Source organism: Agelaius tricolor, unplaced genomic scaffold (assembly GCF_023055355.1).
Source record: "Agelaius tricolor isolate 1412-34295 unplaced genomic scaffold, bAgeTri1.0.p SCAF_10, whole genome shotgun sequence".
Taxonomy (NCBI): domain Eukaryota; kingdom Metazoa; phylum Chordata; class Aves; order Passeriformes; family Icteridae; genus Agelaius; species Agelaius tricolor.
The window spans coordinates 11,339,977-11,355,972 of NW_027269270.1; the positions used below are offsets into that span (position 1 = coordinate 11,339,977).

Sequence of the window (15,996 nt, forward strand, 5' to 3'; positions counted from 1 at the left end):
TACCAACAGAGTCAGTAGGAAGATAAAAAAGGGTCTGATTCATCTGGGTTGGATTCCTGATGCAGATGAAACTTCCTTTATCTTTTGAAGCTGGTGATGGTGCAGTAGGAAATGCTTCATACCGCTTTGCCTTGACAGTGTGAAAAAGAAAGAAGGAAATGCAGAAAAGATGCTCAGCAGCATCTCTTGCTCTGCCTCAATGTGGCTCCTTGGCCAGGCCAGCCTGCTGTGCTGTGGACCACTGAGGGTGCCTGTCTGGCTGACAGCACAGCCCTGTCAGGGGCTGAGCAGCTCCTTCACAGATGGAAAACTGTGGGAACAGTTTGGGAGGAGTGTCTACATCAGACCCTCACACAAATGAAGCCCCAGGCCAGTGACTGTTTTGCTGAATAAGTATGTTGTGCTTGAAAGAGATCCTTATTCACTGGCCGCATGTTTTAATCCAAAAAAACACTGGGTTTTGAGTAAAAAACATGGCTTTTTTTAGAAGCAAAGTACTTTTTGCTCTGGAAGTATGCCTTAAAGATTGCTTATTGTAGCCTACAGAAAGTCTGTAGGTGATAGAAGTTGCTGTCTGGCTAAGGTTTTGTGAATCAACAGAGTGGATGTCAGATACTTTTCTGAAGCCACCTGTCCCCACAGGAAGTACTTGCCAACTTCTATTGCAAATGGGGCTGTGTCATGGCCGTGAGATATCACAGCTCCCCAGATAGTAAATCCTTTCATTTAGATTTTCATTCCTACGTTCCTCAAGCCCACACAGCCCTCTAACACAGCTGTGACAATGTCTTTAACTTCTCTTGCATGACCACAGTATAACCAAGCAGGGTCTTCTGCCAGGCCCTTTCCCTGAGTTCCCCTTTCCTACTCAAGGGAGCCACTGTAAGGTCCTGCTGCTGCCAGCTGGTGTCCTGGAGCACTACCCTGCTGCAGGAGGGGAATTCCTGCTTGGGCTTCTGAAGCACAGGCATTAAGAAGAGCCGGAGCATGGAATGAGGTAGATTTTCATGGAGCTGTGGCTGTGACTGAACAGCAGAGACACAGCCAGGAGAAGGGACAGAAATGCAAGCATTGGTCTGACTCTCAAGGATGTAGGTAGCAAGAGCTACTAAGGTCTAGCTCCGTTTCATGAGAGCAGCAGCACTAAGCTCTGGTTAGGGAGATCCTGTTGTTCCTTTGGCTCATGGTGCTGGTCCTGCCCAGCTGTGTGGTAACCCCATGAAAGGAGCATCAACACAGGCAATTCTGCTGGCACTCAGCCAAGTGCTTAATGCAACTTATGCATTGTTTCACTCAGGCCCAAAAGAGCCTTAATGAACAATTATTATATTTTTTTTTTTTCGGGGGGGGGAGTGTTCAGTTTGTTGTTTTGGGTTGGGTTTTGCTGGGGGGCAGGCTGTTGTTTTTCAGAGGGATAATTACTTGACAGAATAGACAAAAACAAGTCCCTCATACTTTGTGGAGGAAAGTGGCCAGCTAAAGGACTGAGAATCCCAGTTCTGAGTTTCTTCCTCCAGTGTTTGGCCTCAGGAGCCTGAAAAGCCTATGCAGTGCTCTCATACTCCATAGATTATGTTCAAACTGCCACCCTGGGAAGCCTATGTGCTCCCTCCTGCTCTCATCAGCTAGAGCTAACGTAATCTCCACTTTTCTCAGTGTTTCAGAGATTTTTCCAGAAGAACCCTAGGGCAGCAAATGAGTCTTCCTTCTCATCAGGTGAAAAGGGAATTCCCCCTTGCAAGTCTTTGCATGATCCAGATGTTAAATCCTGGCCTCAATTTAGAGAGATGCAGTACAATATATAAGCTGCAGTGAAAGTTGCTGCTGCAGAGCATTGAGACAGGGATGAAATATCATTGGTGATGGATTTGCCCACAGTGTGCTAAAAGCTGGGAGGAGTGTTGCAGGATTTAATACATGGAGGACATTCAATATTTCAAAGTTGTTAATGTTTGCAGTTTTTAAAAAAGATTATGCTTGATGTGTGCAGCAGCTAAATCTTTCTTGTTGATAATCAGAGCTGATTTATCTCTTTTTAAAAATTGATCTCAAGCCATACCAGATCTCATTCCTCCCAAGAGGAATTAAATAGCTCAGGCATACTCATTTAGATGAAGTTCACCCCCTGACCTCTTATTCATATCTCCAGTTCATACCTGTCCACTTCATTTTGCCAGAAAAGCCGTTTAATCCTTCCTATTCCTCCCTCTTCTCCAAGCAACCCCACTCACTGAATTGAACTCCTAATCACAGAACATAAATACAAACTTTCATCTCTCAAGGAAATAGGAGATTTTTATCTCAGTGGGTAGACTGCCATAACCATGATGGACTGGACAACTTAAGGGACTTGGTATATGGAATATCTCAGTGCAGTTAAAGTCAAATGAAGGCAGAGACTTAGATCCAGCTCCCCAGTAAATCTTGTATGGGCAGAAGTCCCTACTGACTACATGGATTTATTTTTAACTATTTTCAAATAGTTTAATCTGTTTGGTTGGGGTTTTTTCCTGTATTTTTCTTCATGGCAACTTATAAATTCAAATGTAGAGGGAACTTCCCACCTTATAAAACACTTAATGAATAATGTTGTGTGATATCTTCAGTAGTAATCCTCATTTTGATTCATTTGTTTTCTTTACTCAAGTTTGGGAGCCTCTTTTCCCCAGCCTTAAATAAACTTCTTAAAGCCTGTAAGAAATATGATAAAATTTAGAGCTATTTGAACTTTGAAGTCAATGAAATACCTATACTAAGGGAAAATGGTCCTCTTAGTGTCATTTCATTCCCTATCCTATATATTAGATATGAAACTGCAGTCTTAAAGCTAATCATTAAATTCCAAGAGCATTCATACTTAGGTTAATAATTCAGCTTGGGAAGATAAACTTGAGAAATACATATCAAGGTTTGCATTTCAAGATATGCAGGTATTCAAATTATGATATATTTATAATTTATCCTTCCTCCAGAAATAGTCTTTTCCCAAAACTGTGAGTTTCCAAAGATAGATTTTACTTTTTGAAATAATACCTGTTAGAATATCAGGCTTTTAGTTTAGTCTTACTGACTGTTATTTTTTATTTTCTTTTATTTTAGTCCTTTCTTGTCACACAGTCTATAGACTTGGTTCATGTTATTTTTACATAGTTTTTTCTTTTTTTTCTCAGTTTGTCATCCTTTATCTTCTTCCAGCTCCTTTTGATTTGGAGGTACTGGAAAATGGCAGAAAGAAATTGAAAAATGTCCCAAAATAATCTGGGACATTAAAAGCATACTGCATAAGAGATTAAAGGAAAGAAAGAAGATATGGGACAACATGAAAAAACACTTTCTCATTAAAAAATTAGGAAATAAACACATGCAAAGAATGTCATTATCTCACTATTTAGAAACAGGTCCAAATTTTTGGTTTTCAGTTTTTAATTTTTTTCTTTCCTAAGTCCTTTTCCTGTTATCCACTAATATGCTATACAGGGATAAACTGGCCTGCACTCTCTCCCCATTATGCTGTGGATTTTACTGAGATTAATTCTTTCACACAACACCCATGCATGCATGAAGGTTCTTATGGACATATATGGCATAATAAAAAAACTGTTTTATTAAGAATAAAAATATCTTTTTCCAAAAAGAAAGGAGTAATGGAACTTGAAACTTCCACAAGCTTTGTTATAATGAATATAAATCATCTATCTCTCCAGTGCAGGATGTATGTATTTTGAACTGCTTTGTTCAGACTTCCATCATTTGTTGCTTATCCAGCTGCATCCTAAGGCAAACCTCAAGTTTTTCTTTTTTTCAGAAACTCTTTACTTCTTGAATTGCCTTCTCAGTCTGGTGAAAGGTTTCAGAGGATAAGACTCTCCACTCTTAATAGGATCTTGCATGCAGTTTTTCTCATAGATAGTAGATGTTAGCTATTTTCACCAATAATTTTCAAACACAGTAATGTCATCAATATTTTTTATAAATTGTGAAATCAATATATTTATGGATGTACAGAGGCAAGCTTAGTTTGCTGGGGAGGTCAAGTAATTTGTCAAAGAATGGTGGGAGAAAATGTAATGTGACGCAATACACCAGGGTTCCCCTCTCCATCTCTGCCTAGGAGCTGGTTAGCTCAGCAGGGCTGTGTAATTGGCAGTGCCTGTCTGATTTGATGCTTTACTCATTTTCAGAGTCACAGTTTGCAGTTTGCACTTTCTCTCTGCAATACTTCTGTCTATCCAGGTGTTTGTTGAGGAAAACACTGTTCTTGATGTACCAGCTTATTTCCTCCTTGTCCCTATTTGCCCTATCAAATTTGAAACCAGCCTTCTGTATGCCAGAAAAGCAGGCTGTTTATCTCTCTCAATAGTATCCTCTGACCAGTATTTGGGGTTTTCTAATGTATTACAGAGAGGTTTAGAATCAATGTACCACTCTGGTTCCAGCAGCCCAAAGGTATCTGGCAAGATATGCAGGCTGGATTCACAGCTGGTCATTTATGATCAGAGTTTTGATGCATTTCACATGGAGCATGAAGGATTGATCATTTCATTCATACTGAAGGCTCTGAGCAATTTGAGGCAGGTCAAGTAACCCCTGAACCCTCTGGGGAAGTTGTAAAGATTTCATGTCAAATGGCAAGAGGAAGATAATTGCAATGCAGAGTCCATGAATATCCTGACCATAGGGACTGTGTTGCGTTTGGGCTGCAAGACATGAAAAGGAGAGATTGTGCCTCCTAGTTTAGACACAGATCTTGTAGGTTTGAACTGACCTAAGAGCAATTGCAGCCTTGCAATATATCAGTTTTGTAATATATTCCTCTGTTAGTAAAAGCATTCAGGATTTCGTTAAATAAGAGGAGCCCCAAGGTGTGAATGGCAAAAATGTATTGACAGCACAAATACAAAAAATGCAGATGCACATAACCGAGACAGAATGTCACAGAGAAGTCTCTGCTGTACTGTCTCAGGTTTTGTCCCCCTGCTAAACTAACCCTAACAAAAGGGCATGTGCAATACAAGGCAATATGGCTGTACCACAAGCGTTGGCTTTGGAGGTAGTCTTTTTTTTGTCTCCAGTGGAAAGTTTATCATAAAGGAGACTAGAAAATAAAAGTTCTTTCTGTAGCAGCACTACAGAATCTTACATTTTCTTCAACTAAAAGCTGACATCTTTAACTTATTATCATTTCACGTCCGTGAGTCAGTGGATCAAGCAGGGTTCCAATTGACAAACAAGGCTAGAGCAAAACACAGCTCAGAACAGTACTACAGTGGGTGTCACATGACTGAGCACGGGGCTGTCATGAGAGCTCAGGGAGGCTGGGAAAAATGGGGAAATGCTAATTTCCCATTGTCCAAGTTCAAGTAGCTGGAAGACTGCTTCCAAAATTTCCATTGCTCAAGGAACATATACCTAGAATAGAAATGGAGAATCAGTTATGTGCAGCACTCATATGTCTGAATAAGTCCAAATTCTGCTTCAGTTCCGTATCCAGACCTGCTTACGTAGTAGCTTCTGTAGGGCTTAAGTAGCTAAGGAAGCTCCTCATTCTCTGTAGAATATTTGCCCTTAGCCAGTAACACTCATAAATCTAGTAAATCACTTCCCCACAGAGATTTTTGGTACCATGCATCATCTCAAGAATCTGAACAGAACAGTTTTGCATCTCTTCCTCATGTGTAAGATCATTGCTTTTCACAGAGGTGAAGCAGTGGCATTTCTAGGAACCAGTCTACCATTATGATTCAAAAGGTTTCCAGAGATTTTGCTTTTAGGTTTGTCTTCTTGCAAGGTGGCAGCATGATCTCCATTAACAAGCTATTGTAACAATCCCACCCAGGCACCCAGGCACCCACCCAGAATCAGTGGCAGACACAGCAAGCAGCTCTTCCCCTCCCAGAGAAAGCCTTGCAGCAGACACAAGCAGAGGGACAGCCAGGCTTTACACAACCTCAGATTCTTGGTTTTTTAGCTGCGTTCACTGCTGCCATGGGCATGTATTCACTGTTGTACTCAAGGGAGTTGGATTCACAATTCTGATTCTGCCAACAGAGAGAAAATGCCATTAATTTAATTTGTGGTCACTTACCTTTGCCACTCCTGCCTTTGTTCATTAAGTAGGGCAGTTATTCTGTTTTCAGTGGGAACATTAATGTCAGAATGGACATGTCAAACTCGCACAGAAAACTTGGAGTAAAACAAACTGAAAATTAAAAACACACATTGCCCAAAAGAATAGCTAATGTCCTTGGTATTTCTTCTTTCCTGAGTAAAATCTAAGTGGTTTTGCAGCAGAACAGTGCTGGAATTGCTTCACTGATGATTGTTTCCCCTTCTTAAAGAAAACTATCAGGTGCTTACGGAAATATTTTGCTGACCTGTGCAGCATTTCTCCTCTTTCCTTTGGTTCAAAGCCTTTAAATCAAGAAACAATTCAGTCTTAGAAAAATTAAATCTGAGCTACTGTCATCAATGACTTGAATTCCACTGGTAAACAACTCAGTCTTTTTGTCAAAGAACACAGCACTGCTGAATGAGTATGTGCATGTCCCACTCTCTAAATCTCATTAAATCAATTCCCCATCCATGACCTTTGGAAGAAGGGTTCTGCATTATCTCATATGTTTGCTTACCTTGTTCCTTAAGCAACAAGCCACAACACAGCAGACACAGGAAATGGCAAAAATGATCACGCCAATAATAATCCATGGCACACGTCCAAGTAAAAAGCAGTCCTCCTTATCTGAAGATGGGGAGACCAAAAAAAAGTTATTACTGATAATTTTCTTTTTTGCCTTCTACAGATAACTTCAATTCTTCTCCCTCTTCATATTAATAGATTAGCAAAAGTGAACTCTGAAGAAGGATTTTGCTGAGGTGAATTGTCACCTTGGAAAAGTGTATTCAGTAGGAAGCAGAAGATGGCATTTTTTCAGAAAGAAAGGGGAAACTGTTGGTGCACAGCACTGAAAGTGTAGACTGAAAAGAAACCAAGCCAGGCTTGAGAGCATGCTGAGAAAGAAAATTTAAAAGCCAGAAAAATCCCAACCTCCAACATGGTATTTCAGATCTGAACAAGGCTTAAGCTTATACGCAGTAAGTACCACAGGTGATTTTAAGGGCAGCCTGGTCAAAAGAAGGGTAGACTTTGGCACCCCCTTCACTGGATAGGGAGGCAAGCTGGGGTACTCAAGATTGCTCTTGCCCAGATCTGGGTGAAAATATGACAGGGTATGAAACATTTAGAAAAAGCTCTGAGCATCTGGCTCTCCATACAAGTGGAAATGGACACTGCAGACAAAACCAAATGTCACAGCTTAATTCTGAGAAGCTTTTTAAATATAGAGAGGATTGAGATACAACTTGACTAAAGCACATAATTGCTGTAGCATTTCAGCTTCTTTGTTTATTGCTGGTGTTGGGAGAGAGGAAAAGAAAGCAAGGGAAGGACAGCAGGCAGTACGATGCTGCAACTGAACTGTATGCAGAACCAAGAATTGGTGTGATCAAAACCACCATTAGCTCTTTCAGTTTCATACACTAAAGAGTCACTGAATGAAAGCTAGGTCAAAATTAAAACCTGGACAGTTAGTCTTCTGGAGTTAGTCCAAGCCCTTCTCAGTAAACAGCCAAAAACTGTCAACAGCTGTGGATCACTTCTGCTCTAAGAGGGGCCTAAAGCTGAAGGTCTTCACAGAAGTGAGCACCATCTTCTTCACGCCTCAATGGCATCCGAGAGTTCCATATACCACTACTAGTATGGATATTTTACAATTGATTTTCTTTAATTCTAGGCTTTTGAAGATGGCTCTCAGAATAGATTTTTTTACCACTGGCTAGACCTAATCTTAACATTTATACTCATCAACTTTAAAATGGACAAGAGAAATTGCTGTTGCAGGCAAAGGAGAGACTGCAGTATTCTAGAAGCTGTAATCAAGCTAACTTAGGTGCCACCACCACCACCCAAAGCTCAGCATGGCCTGCAAAACCTTCACAAGAATATGAATCAACATGGATAGAACGTGCTGAGCAGTGTGCCAACACAGCTCCGCTGTCACCAGCCTCCCCGCTAAGTAGTTTTAAGCTGCCTTGTCATTAGCTGTGTGAACTCTAGTCACATTCTTCACTGCAGCACAGCTATAGCCAGTGTCTACTTATCAGTAAAGTGAGGTGAGGGGAGAAGAGAAGTAAACTTACCTTGGACGTACAAATAGGTTTCTTTCAGACAGCACTCTATGTAAGGAGGGGGTAAGAATATCTCCAGGCAGTATGTATAAACGTCAATATGTTTCTTCTCCAGATTTTTAAGAATGAAAGTGGTGCTGCTGCTTGAATTCTGTGTCTGACAGTAGGTGACATTACTTTTGGAGATAATTCTCTCTTTGCTCAAATGGAATGCACAGATTTCCTTTTTTTCATGCCCTTTGAAGAGGGTCATGCTGAATTCACTCACATTTTTGGGGTTGGGGAATGTGAAATTGAAGTTTCCATTTTCAAATTCCACCATCACCTGGGCATCAGAGATATGGGCCTGATCTGAAGACATGAAAAGAATAACTATAGTTACACACATAGCAGTGAAAAGAATCTTAAAGTGCTAAGAAACTCATTTAAACAAAAAAAAAATGAACCATGTGATTGTAATTTAAGGCATGCAGGTACTCAGAATGGCCTGGCTGTGAAAAGCATCCCCCACAATGAGATACCACTGCATTACTCTGGTTGTGCCAGACATTACTGATAAAATAAATGAGACCTGGCCTGTTACCTGCTCTAAGCCTGGAGAGATTGCTGTTAGCATTAGATCAGTGAGCTTGATAATATTACTTACTACTAAAGCTACTAAATGGTGAAGTTACTAATAGTACTTAAAATTTCAGTTACTAGATATTGTTTAATGGCCCCCCTGGACCAAACACTGTATATACATATAATCCCTGCCTCAGTGTCACATTGTCCTGTTCACAGATAAAACAAGTAGGACAAAGATTTTATGATAATAACTATCTCTGGTTTATGGTTTGTAATCTGTACCCTACTGAACATACAATTATAAATTGTTTAGATTAGAAAAGACCCTCAAGATCAAGAAGTCCAAGCATTAGCCCAGCATTGCCAAGTCCACCACCAAACCATGTCCCTAAGTGCCACACCAACATGTCTTTTAAATTCCTCCAGGGGTGATGATTCTACCACTTCTCCAGGCAGCCTATTTCAATTCTTGACTACTCTTTCAGTGAAGAAATTTTTCCTAATATCCAGTATAAATCTCTCCTCGTGCAACCTGAGGCCATTTCCTCTTGTCTTGTCACTTGCTACTTGGGAGAAAAGACTGAACCCTACCTTGCTGCAGCCTCCTTTCAGGTCGGTATAGAAAATGGCAAGTTCTACCCTGAGCCTCCTTTTTTTCAGGCTAAACAACCCCAATTCCCTCAGACCCTCCTTTCCTCAGCTCTGTTGCCTCCTCTGGACCCACTCCAACACCTCAATGTCTTTCCTGTAGTGAGGGACCCAAAACTGGACGCAGGATTTGAGGTGTGGCCTCACCAGTGCCAAGTACAGGGTGACAGTCATTGGCCTGATCTGCCTGGCCACAAAGTAATTGACAGAGGCCAGGATGCCACTGGCTTTCTTGGCCACCTGGGCACAAACTGGTTCTTGTTCAGCTGGCTGCTGGCTAGCACCCTCAGGACCTTTACCAGGCAGCTTTCCAGACACTCTTCCCCCACCTTGTCGGGCTGCCTGGGTTGTTGTGACCGAAGTGCAGGACTTGGCACTTGGCCTTGTTGAACCTCCTGCAATTGATCTCGACCCATTGACCCAGCCTGTCCAGAGCCTTCCTGTACTCCCACCTAACACTTCCACCTAACCTGGTGTTGTCTGCAAAGTTATTATGACCTTCAATTACCCTCATAGAGGTCATTGATAAAGATATTAAACAGAACTGGCCCCAAAACTGAGCCCTGGAGATCCTCACTTGTAAGCAGCCACCAGCTGGATGTAACTCTATTCACCACCACTCTCTGGGCCCGGCGACCTAGCTAGTTTGATGATGTAGATGGTACTTTAAAATGGGATGTGAATCCCAAGCTCCTACATGACTGCCTTAACCACAGGACCTGACTTGTCTTTGTGGAATAGATAGTGATTTGAGACATGGCATTTCAACCTAATTACTTAGATGGCTATGGTACCATTATTGCTTAGATAATAAAAGGCGTAGAGGACAAATGTTACTCTGTGTGTGCACCCACATGCAATCCAGAAATCACATTTGACCCACCCAAAATCTCTATGAAAAGCTCTCAGATGTTGTGTGACTCTCATTTTACAAACTTCTTGGAAAAGGAAAGAAACTGAACTGACCAAAGACACCCCGCTACCTCACAGCTTGACTTTGTAAAGTCAGCAACCAATAGCACAGAAAACTCGGTCAGACAGAAATATGTTAAAATGTGCAGGAAAAAAATTAGTTTTTTTCTTTAAGGGCAGAATTTTCTGATGTAGAAAAGCATTTAAAACTGTAAATCAAATTAGGCAAGTGCATCTTACCTATATTTTTGCATGCACATGATGAGCAGCTGTCCACTCCTGAAAAATACAATGTTGTTTTCTGTTTAAAATTTAAGAAGAGCAATGCAAGAACAGGGGGTTAACCATGCAGTGTTAAGATGCTGAAGCTATTTTATAATTTGTATCATTATCCTATCTGATCCTTTCTATGCTACACTCTAAAGTCATATGATATGATAAAAGAATGAAATATAAAAATCAAAGTAGAAAGAAAATGCTCAAGACAAGAATTTATGTTGATCATACATATAACATTCACAAATTCTTAAAACACCTTTGCAAAGTAATACATGTACTTCAGGAATAGAACTGACATGAAAGTAAAACTTTTTCACCAAGATACTGAAGAAATCTGCCTGAAATAAAAAAGTATATATTTGATTTCTCATGGGTCCTGATTTTGCAATAAGCCAACATTATACTTTTCCCAGACTAAAGTACTCATTTCCATCAATGTTTGTTCTGCTTCCCCCACTGCTTGACACAATACCAAAGCATCTTATAATTATCTGGATCATGTTCCAAAACATACATAAAGAGAACATTCAAGCAATGCATATGGTTTTGTTCCTTTTCCAATAGCAACTTTTTCTCTTATTGTTCATAAGTGATCTTCGTTACAGAATACTGACACATTTTTAATAATTGTTCTGGTTTTGTTTTTTAAACTGCTGCCTCCATCACCACACACTATGGCAGCACTTTGATTTGTATGTCAGTACTGGCAACATAGCAGAGTTCGGTAGTGTTTCATTTGGAATTTTTCTTTTTGCAGTGCCCTAAAATTAAATGTTCAGACAGATAAACAGAAAAAAATTCTATCTGCCATTCCTGTTTTCTGGTAGCCTGAGTAAGTTCTTCAGATGCTGCTTAGAATGAAATATATCTTCATCAGGATTTTATGACACTAAGGAAATACAGGGCAAATACTTAAGGACTTTGGTGCGCTGTCCTATTTGTGTTACAGCTCCATGGTAGTCTAGATAGATCCACACAGAGTAGACCCCCAGGTGTGCCAGGTATTGCACTGATAGCATGGTATAAATAATCTTTTTTTTCCAAGGCATCTGCTATCTTTGACATTAACCTGTAAATGCACAGGAACAGAGGATCATTCTCTTTTGGGTACCTTTGTATGATCTCAACTCTTTCAGTCTTTTAGTGCTCATGTTTTTTCCTTTTTTGAATTCTTGCTCCTCAGTTACTGCCATTGGCAAGGGCACTGAAATAAATGATACTCATTTAAGATACCTTTAGTGTGACACACAAGCTAATGGACTTCTGGAAGACACTTTGTGATGCTCTGTTAGAGAGCAGTAAAAACTGTTATCCTTTCTTGACTGATTTACCATTTCCCTAGTCATCAAATTCTCCCTGGTTTAGTGTGCACAGTCAGCACCCTTATCTAATTCTGTGACAGTTCTAATATCTGTACTTCTCTCAGGACTATTACTTAAGTCTATGATACCAGACAAGGTATTTAGCATCTTGTACCACTGGTGTGAAGACACAGAGAAAACACACAGCTTGCCAAGCCACAAGTGAAACAGAGCTCTAGAACCACTGAAAACACAGACAAAAAGTGCAAGCCCTTAAAATTTTATATAGTCTGAAAAGATGAAAGCAAAGGTCAAATAAAGAAATAATTCTTGATGACTTATATGTGGCATGATGAAAGAAAACAGTTGCTATGAGAAAAGCATTTGAGATAAAGGTCATTTAAAATGCTCTGTAGTTTGACATCCTGTAGTTCAGTAACACATAACTTTAAAATTTGGCCAAACACCCAACAAATTATTTAGGGAAAGGAAGAAAAAAACAAATGTACAGCAGAAGTTAGGGAGCATGATGAATGCATAAACTTATCTGATACTTTTGAGAAGCACCTACCTGGAGTTGAAACATCTACATTTGTCACTGGTCATCTGAGAGGAAAGGCAGAGGCTGACTCTGTCAGGGCAGCTACAGAGCCAAGCTATGCCATATTCCTTCAATGTCTCAGAGGAGCCTGGGACAACTCTCTTCTGAGCACTAAAGTAACAACTTCAGATCTGTTTTCTCGGTTTGTCTCTGAGAATAGTTCAATTTCACTGTTAGCTAATGAAATTGCCCTTTCATAACATGTGGGTTAAAATGTTTGCCAGAGATCATGGTTTTAATCCTTGTTTTTAATGAAAAGGGGCAGAGAGAGGTCATTAAGCATTTAGTTCATGTGACCTTGTGTCAAGCTGAAAGATTGTTTTGTATTCTCTCCAACCCAGAAGCCTAAAATGATTGTTTTCAAGGAACACTCAGTAAAGTATTTCTCTGAATGAGCATTTTGGTAAATGTGATGCAATTAGTATTCCTCTGAAACAAGTAGCCATAGAGAAGAGTGTGCTTAGTATAGGATAAAAGCAGCACATTTTAAAATTAGATTAACAGTGCCTGAGATTAAAACACAAAAATGTCTAAATGGATGACCACAATGGGTGAGAGCTGATATAAATTTCCAATCACTAGCTATTCTGCATCAGCTCCTAATTTGAATGCACTTGCTGAATACTAAGAAGTTGCTCATTCCCCTTCCCTGTGCCTGACTGCTGATCTTCTGTGCCCACTTGTATCCATTCATTCCTAGTTAATCATATGGACCTGTAGCACTCTGTTGTTAATGGCTGGACATATTTGGGATGTTTCTTGCCAAGCTCCAGTCAGAATGAATGTACATTTAGTAGTATGTGAGATAGGAACCTGGGATTTAAACATCCAGTAATATTGAGATTCCCTGACTAATTCTCCCTAATTCTACCTCAAAAATATGTGAATAAAAGTCTACATTATGGTATTGTTGAAATTGAACAGAAGAATTTCACTGGTTCAGCAGTAAAAATGCTTAGTTTTGGCCGAAAGATTCCTTTTTGTTATTTTTCATTAAAAATTATTATTTTACATATAAAGGTTTGAGAAGAGAAAACAAATCTTTAGTTTGTTTCCTAGCAGTGTCACAATGTGGAGTTGCAAGAAGTTGTTCCTGGCTCACTTGATGTGAAGCAGAGTGCCAAGACAAATATTGTGGTTTAGATATAAATCAAAGATATTAACATGTATGAAAGCTACATCTTGTTATGTTAAGCTCTGAAGGAGAGCTTGTGTGTGTGTACAGTTCTGTATAAGTGTATTTACAGTCATGTACATTTCCACCTCACTTTCATTTTTACTGCAGCAGGAAAGCCTTTTGGCAGAAGTTTGGGAATTTCTGTGGTAGTGTGCTTGGATACTGACGCCAATGGAAAGTGTGTTATTTTCATTTTAATGGGATTGCAGTTTTGAGCTTTCTAGCTATTCTTTGGCAGACCCAGCACTATTTGAAGACATAGAGAAAACACCATTACACATTTTGGTCCTAACAGAAGTTTTAAAACCACTTTCAATCACTTTTCAAGCTTGGGGTTTAGGCCAGGAGAATAGAATGATGCTACTTTGTTTTCTTGCTGTTTGTATGATCTGCCCCAGCTCTCAGAAAACTAGCTAGCTGATGAAAAGAACAAGCACAATTTCACTTGTGTGTGTTTGCCTCTGAAGATGAGCAAGGAAATCGCAGACCCTGCCTTTAAAACAAACATATTTGTTTTGTTCATATTAAATGCATAATGAAACTGCACATAGCTTTTAAGCTGCTATCGTTTCAAACTTCCAAGGCACTCTGAAAGATGACACTGTCAATTTAGTGTCATTAGTTCTATGCCTAAAACTAACACATTTCTATCTTTCATGATCCAGGATTAATTGGGGAAGGAGTGCTTGTGGACAAAGCAGTAATGGCCCAATTTATTCTAGGAAGCCATCTTTAATCTGAATAATTTCTATGGTATAATTTATGATGAGAAATGCTGAAATTCATATAAAACATACCACTGAAAGAATAGCCAGTGCTGATAATATTTCAGAAGCCCTTCTAAAAATCGCCACGGTTTCCTGCTGTATTGACACCAGGAGATCAGTGGGTGAAGAGTGATAATGCTTTGCAAATGTTGGTGTGCCAAAGCTCATGTGCAGTTTCATAGCAAGGGCCTCTAGTGCTATGGAATCCTGCCTCCAGCTCTCTACTCCAAAATCCCATTGCCTACGTTTCTCTGCGGGCAACAGAGACACTCCCTGCTCTTATGAACAATTTCTTTATTGCAATTGTGTTATCAAATCATAATGCACATATGAACACATATATATCACCTCCTGTGACCTATTTACAGCCAGAGGTCACAAGTTATGCTGAGAACACTGTAAAACAAAAAACATGAGAGATACCATTTCTTCTTACAAGCAGTCTCTTTCTCTTGTCATCTCTTTTGCCCAGTCTCCTGCCCAAATCCTATCTTCCACATTTGAAGGAAAAGAGAAATGCTGGTATCAGACAGAACAGTTATTTGCACCCTTAAAATTACAGTATATTTCTTCCCATGTGAAAAAGCTTTCTAGATAGCTTCAGTCATGTGTAAAAGCGTGCTGGTCAGGTATTCGTGCTAAATTGACTAGATGTAAAGTAACCAAACTGAAAGAATTTTTTGTTAGTAGATTTAGGAACAACTTTCCAAGGAGAACTCTCTTTAGAGATACTGATTACAATTACTCTTTCTTGTGATTTCCCCCATCTTTTCAATCTATCTGAAAACTCATCATCCATGTTTAAGGCTGGACTGAAATTGGTGCTGTCACTGTGCACCTTCTCAAACACAGCATAGGAATTCCATGCTTCCTTATAATTCTGTGTTTCAAGCCTGCACCGAAATGATCTCATCTACTTTTCCATGCCATATACATTTCTCATTGTATAAAAATTCCCTGCTCAAATGAGAGCAGGTTTAATATTGATAACTTCGTTTCTCTTTATTATTCACCATCATGCTGCTATGAGATCTTATATCCATCGAGGGAATCTGGCTTATATCCATCAAGGGAAGCATTACAATCTCAATAGCTAAAGGGTAACACTGAGCAGATGAGCTAAAGAACATAAACAATGTTCTTGCAGTTTTTAGTTTCAGAGCAAACATTCCTATGCTGGCAGGAATTCTCTTCCCACCAACTCTAGTGATATTGAAGTTGAGAGCAGTCTTTATACAGCCAATACCCTCCATTACCTTTATTCCTCTAACCCCTTTCTATCATGCCTCATCTACTATCTCCCATCATTGGCTAAGTTATATTCTATAGAGACACCTACTGCACGGAGAATAATCAAAAATGTTACTCACCATACAGGGCTTCAAACTGAAAGCAAAGGACACAGAAAGTTACAGCAACTGCCTTCATGCCTGCCTGACACAGAGGCATCAGCCTTCTGTCTCCTATGAAGATGGGGAAAAACACATGGGTAGAAAAGGAAGTGGTTTGTGGGCTCTGGCAAAAACTGTAAGATAATCAGAATGACTTTTTAATTTAACA

General features: G+C 39.7%; 1 protein-coding gene across 1 annotated transcript; it reads right to left on the reverse strand.

The window, feature by feature from the left end:
• Positions 1-3,581: 3,581 nt before the first annotated feature.
• On the reverse strand, positions 3,582-15,885 carry ICOS (inducible T cell costimulator). The gene is made up of 6 exons (XM_071434746.1): positions 15,807-15,885; positions 10,552-10,590; positions 8,197-8,535; positions 6,630-6,739; positions 5,948-6,038; positions 3,582-5,409 (listed from the first exon to the last, which is right to left on the reverse strand). The coding sequence occupies exons 1-5, from the start codon at positions 15,883-15,885 to the stop codon at positions 5,949-5,951; spliced, it is 657 nt and encodes a 218-aa protein (XP_071290847.1). The 3' UTR covers positions 3,582-5,409; position 5,948.
• Between the last annotated feature and the right edge of the window lie 111 nt (positions 15,886-15,996).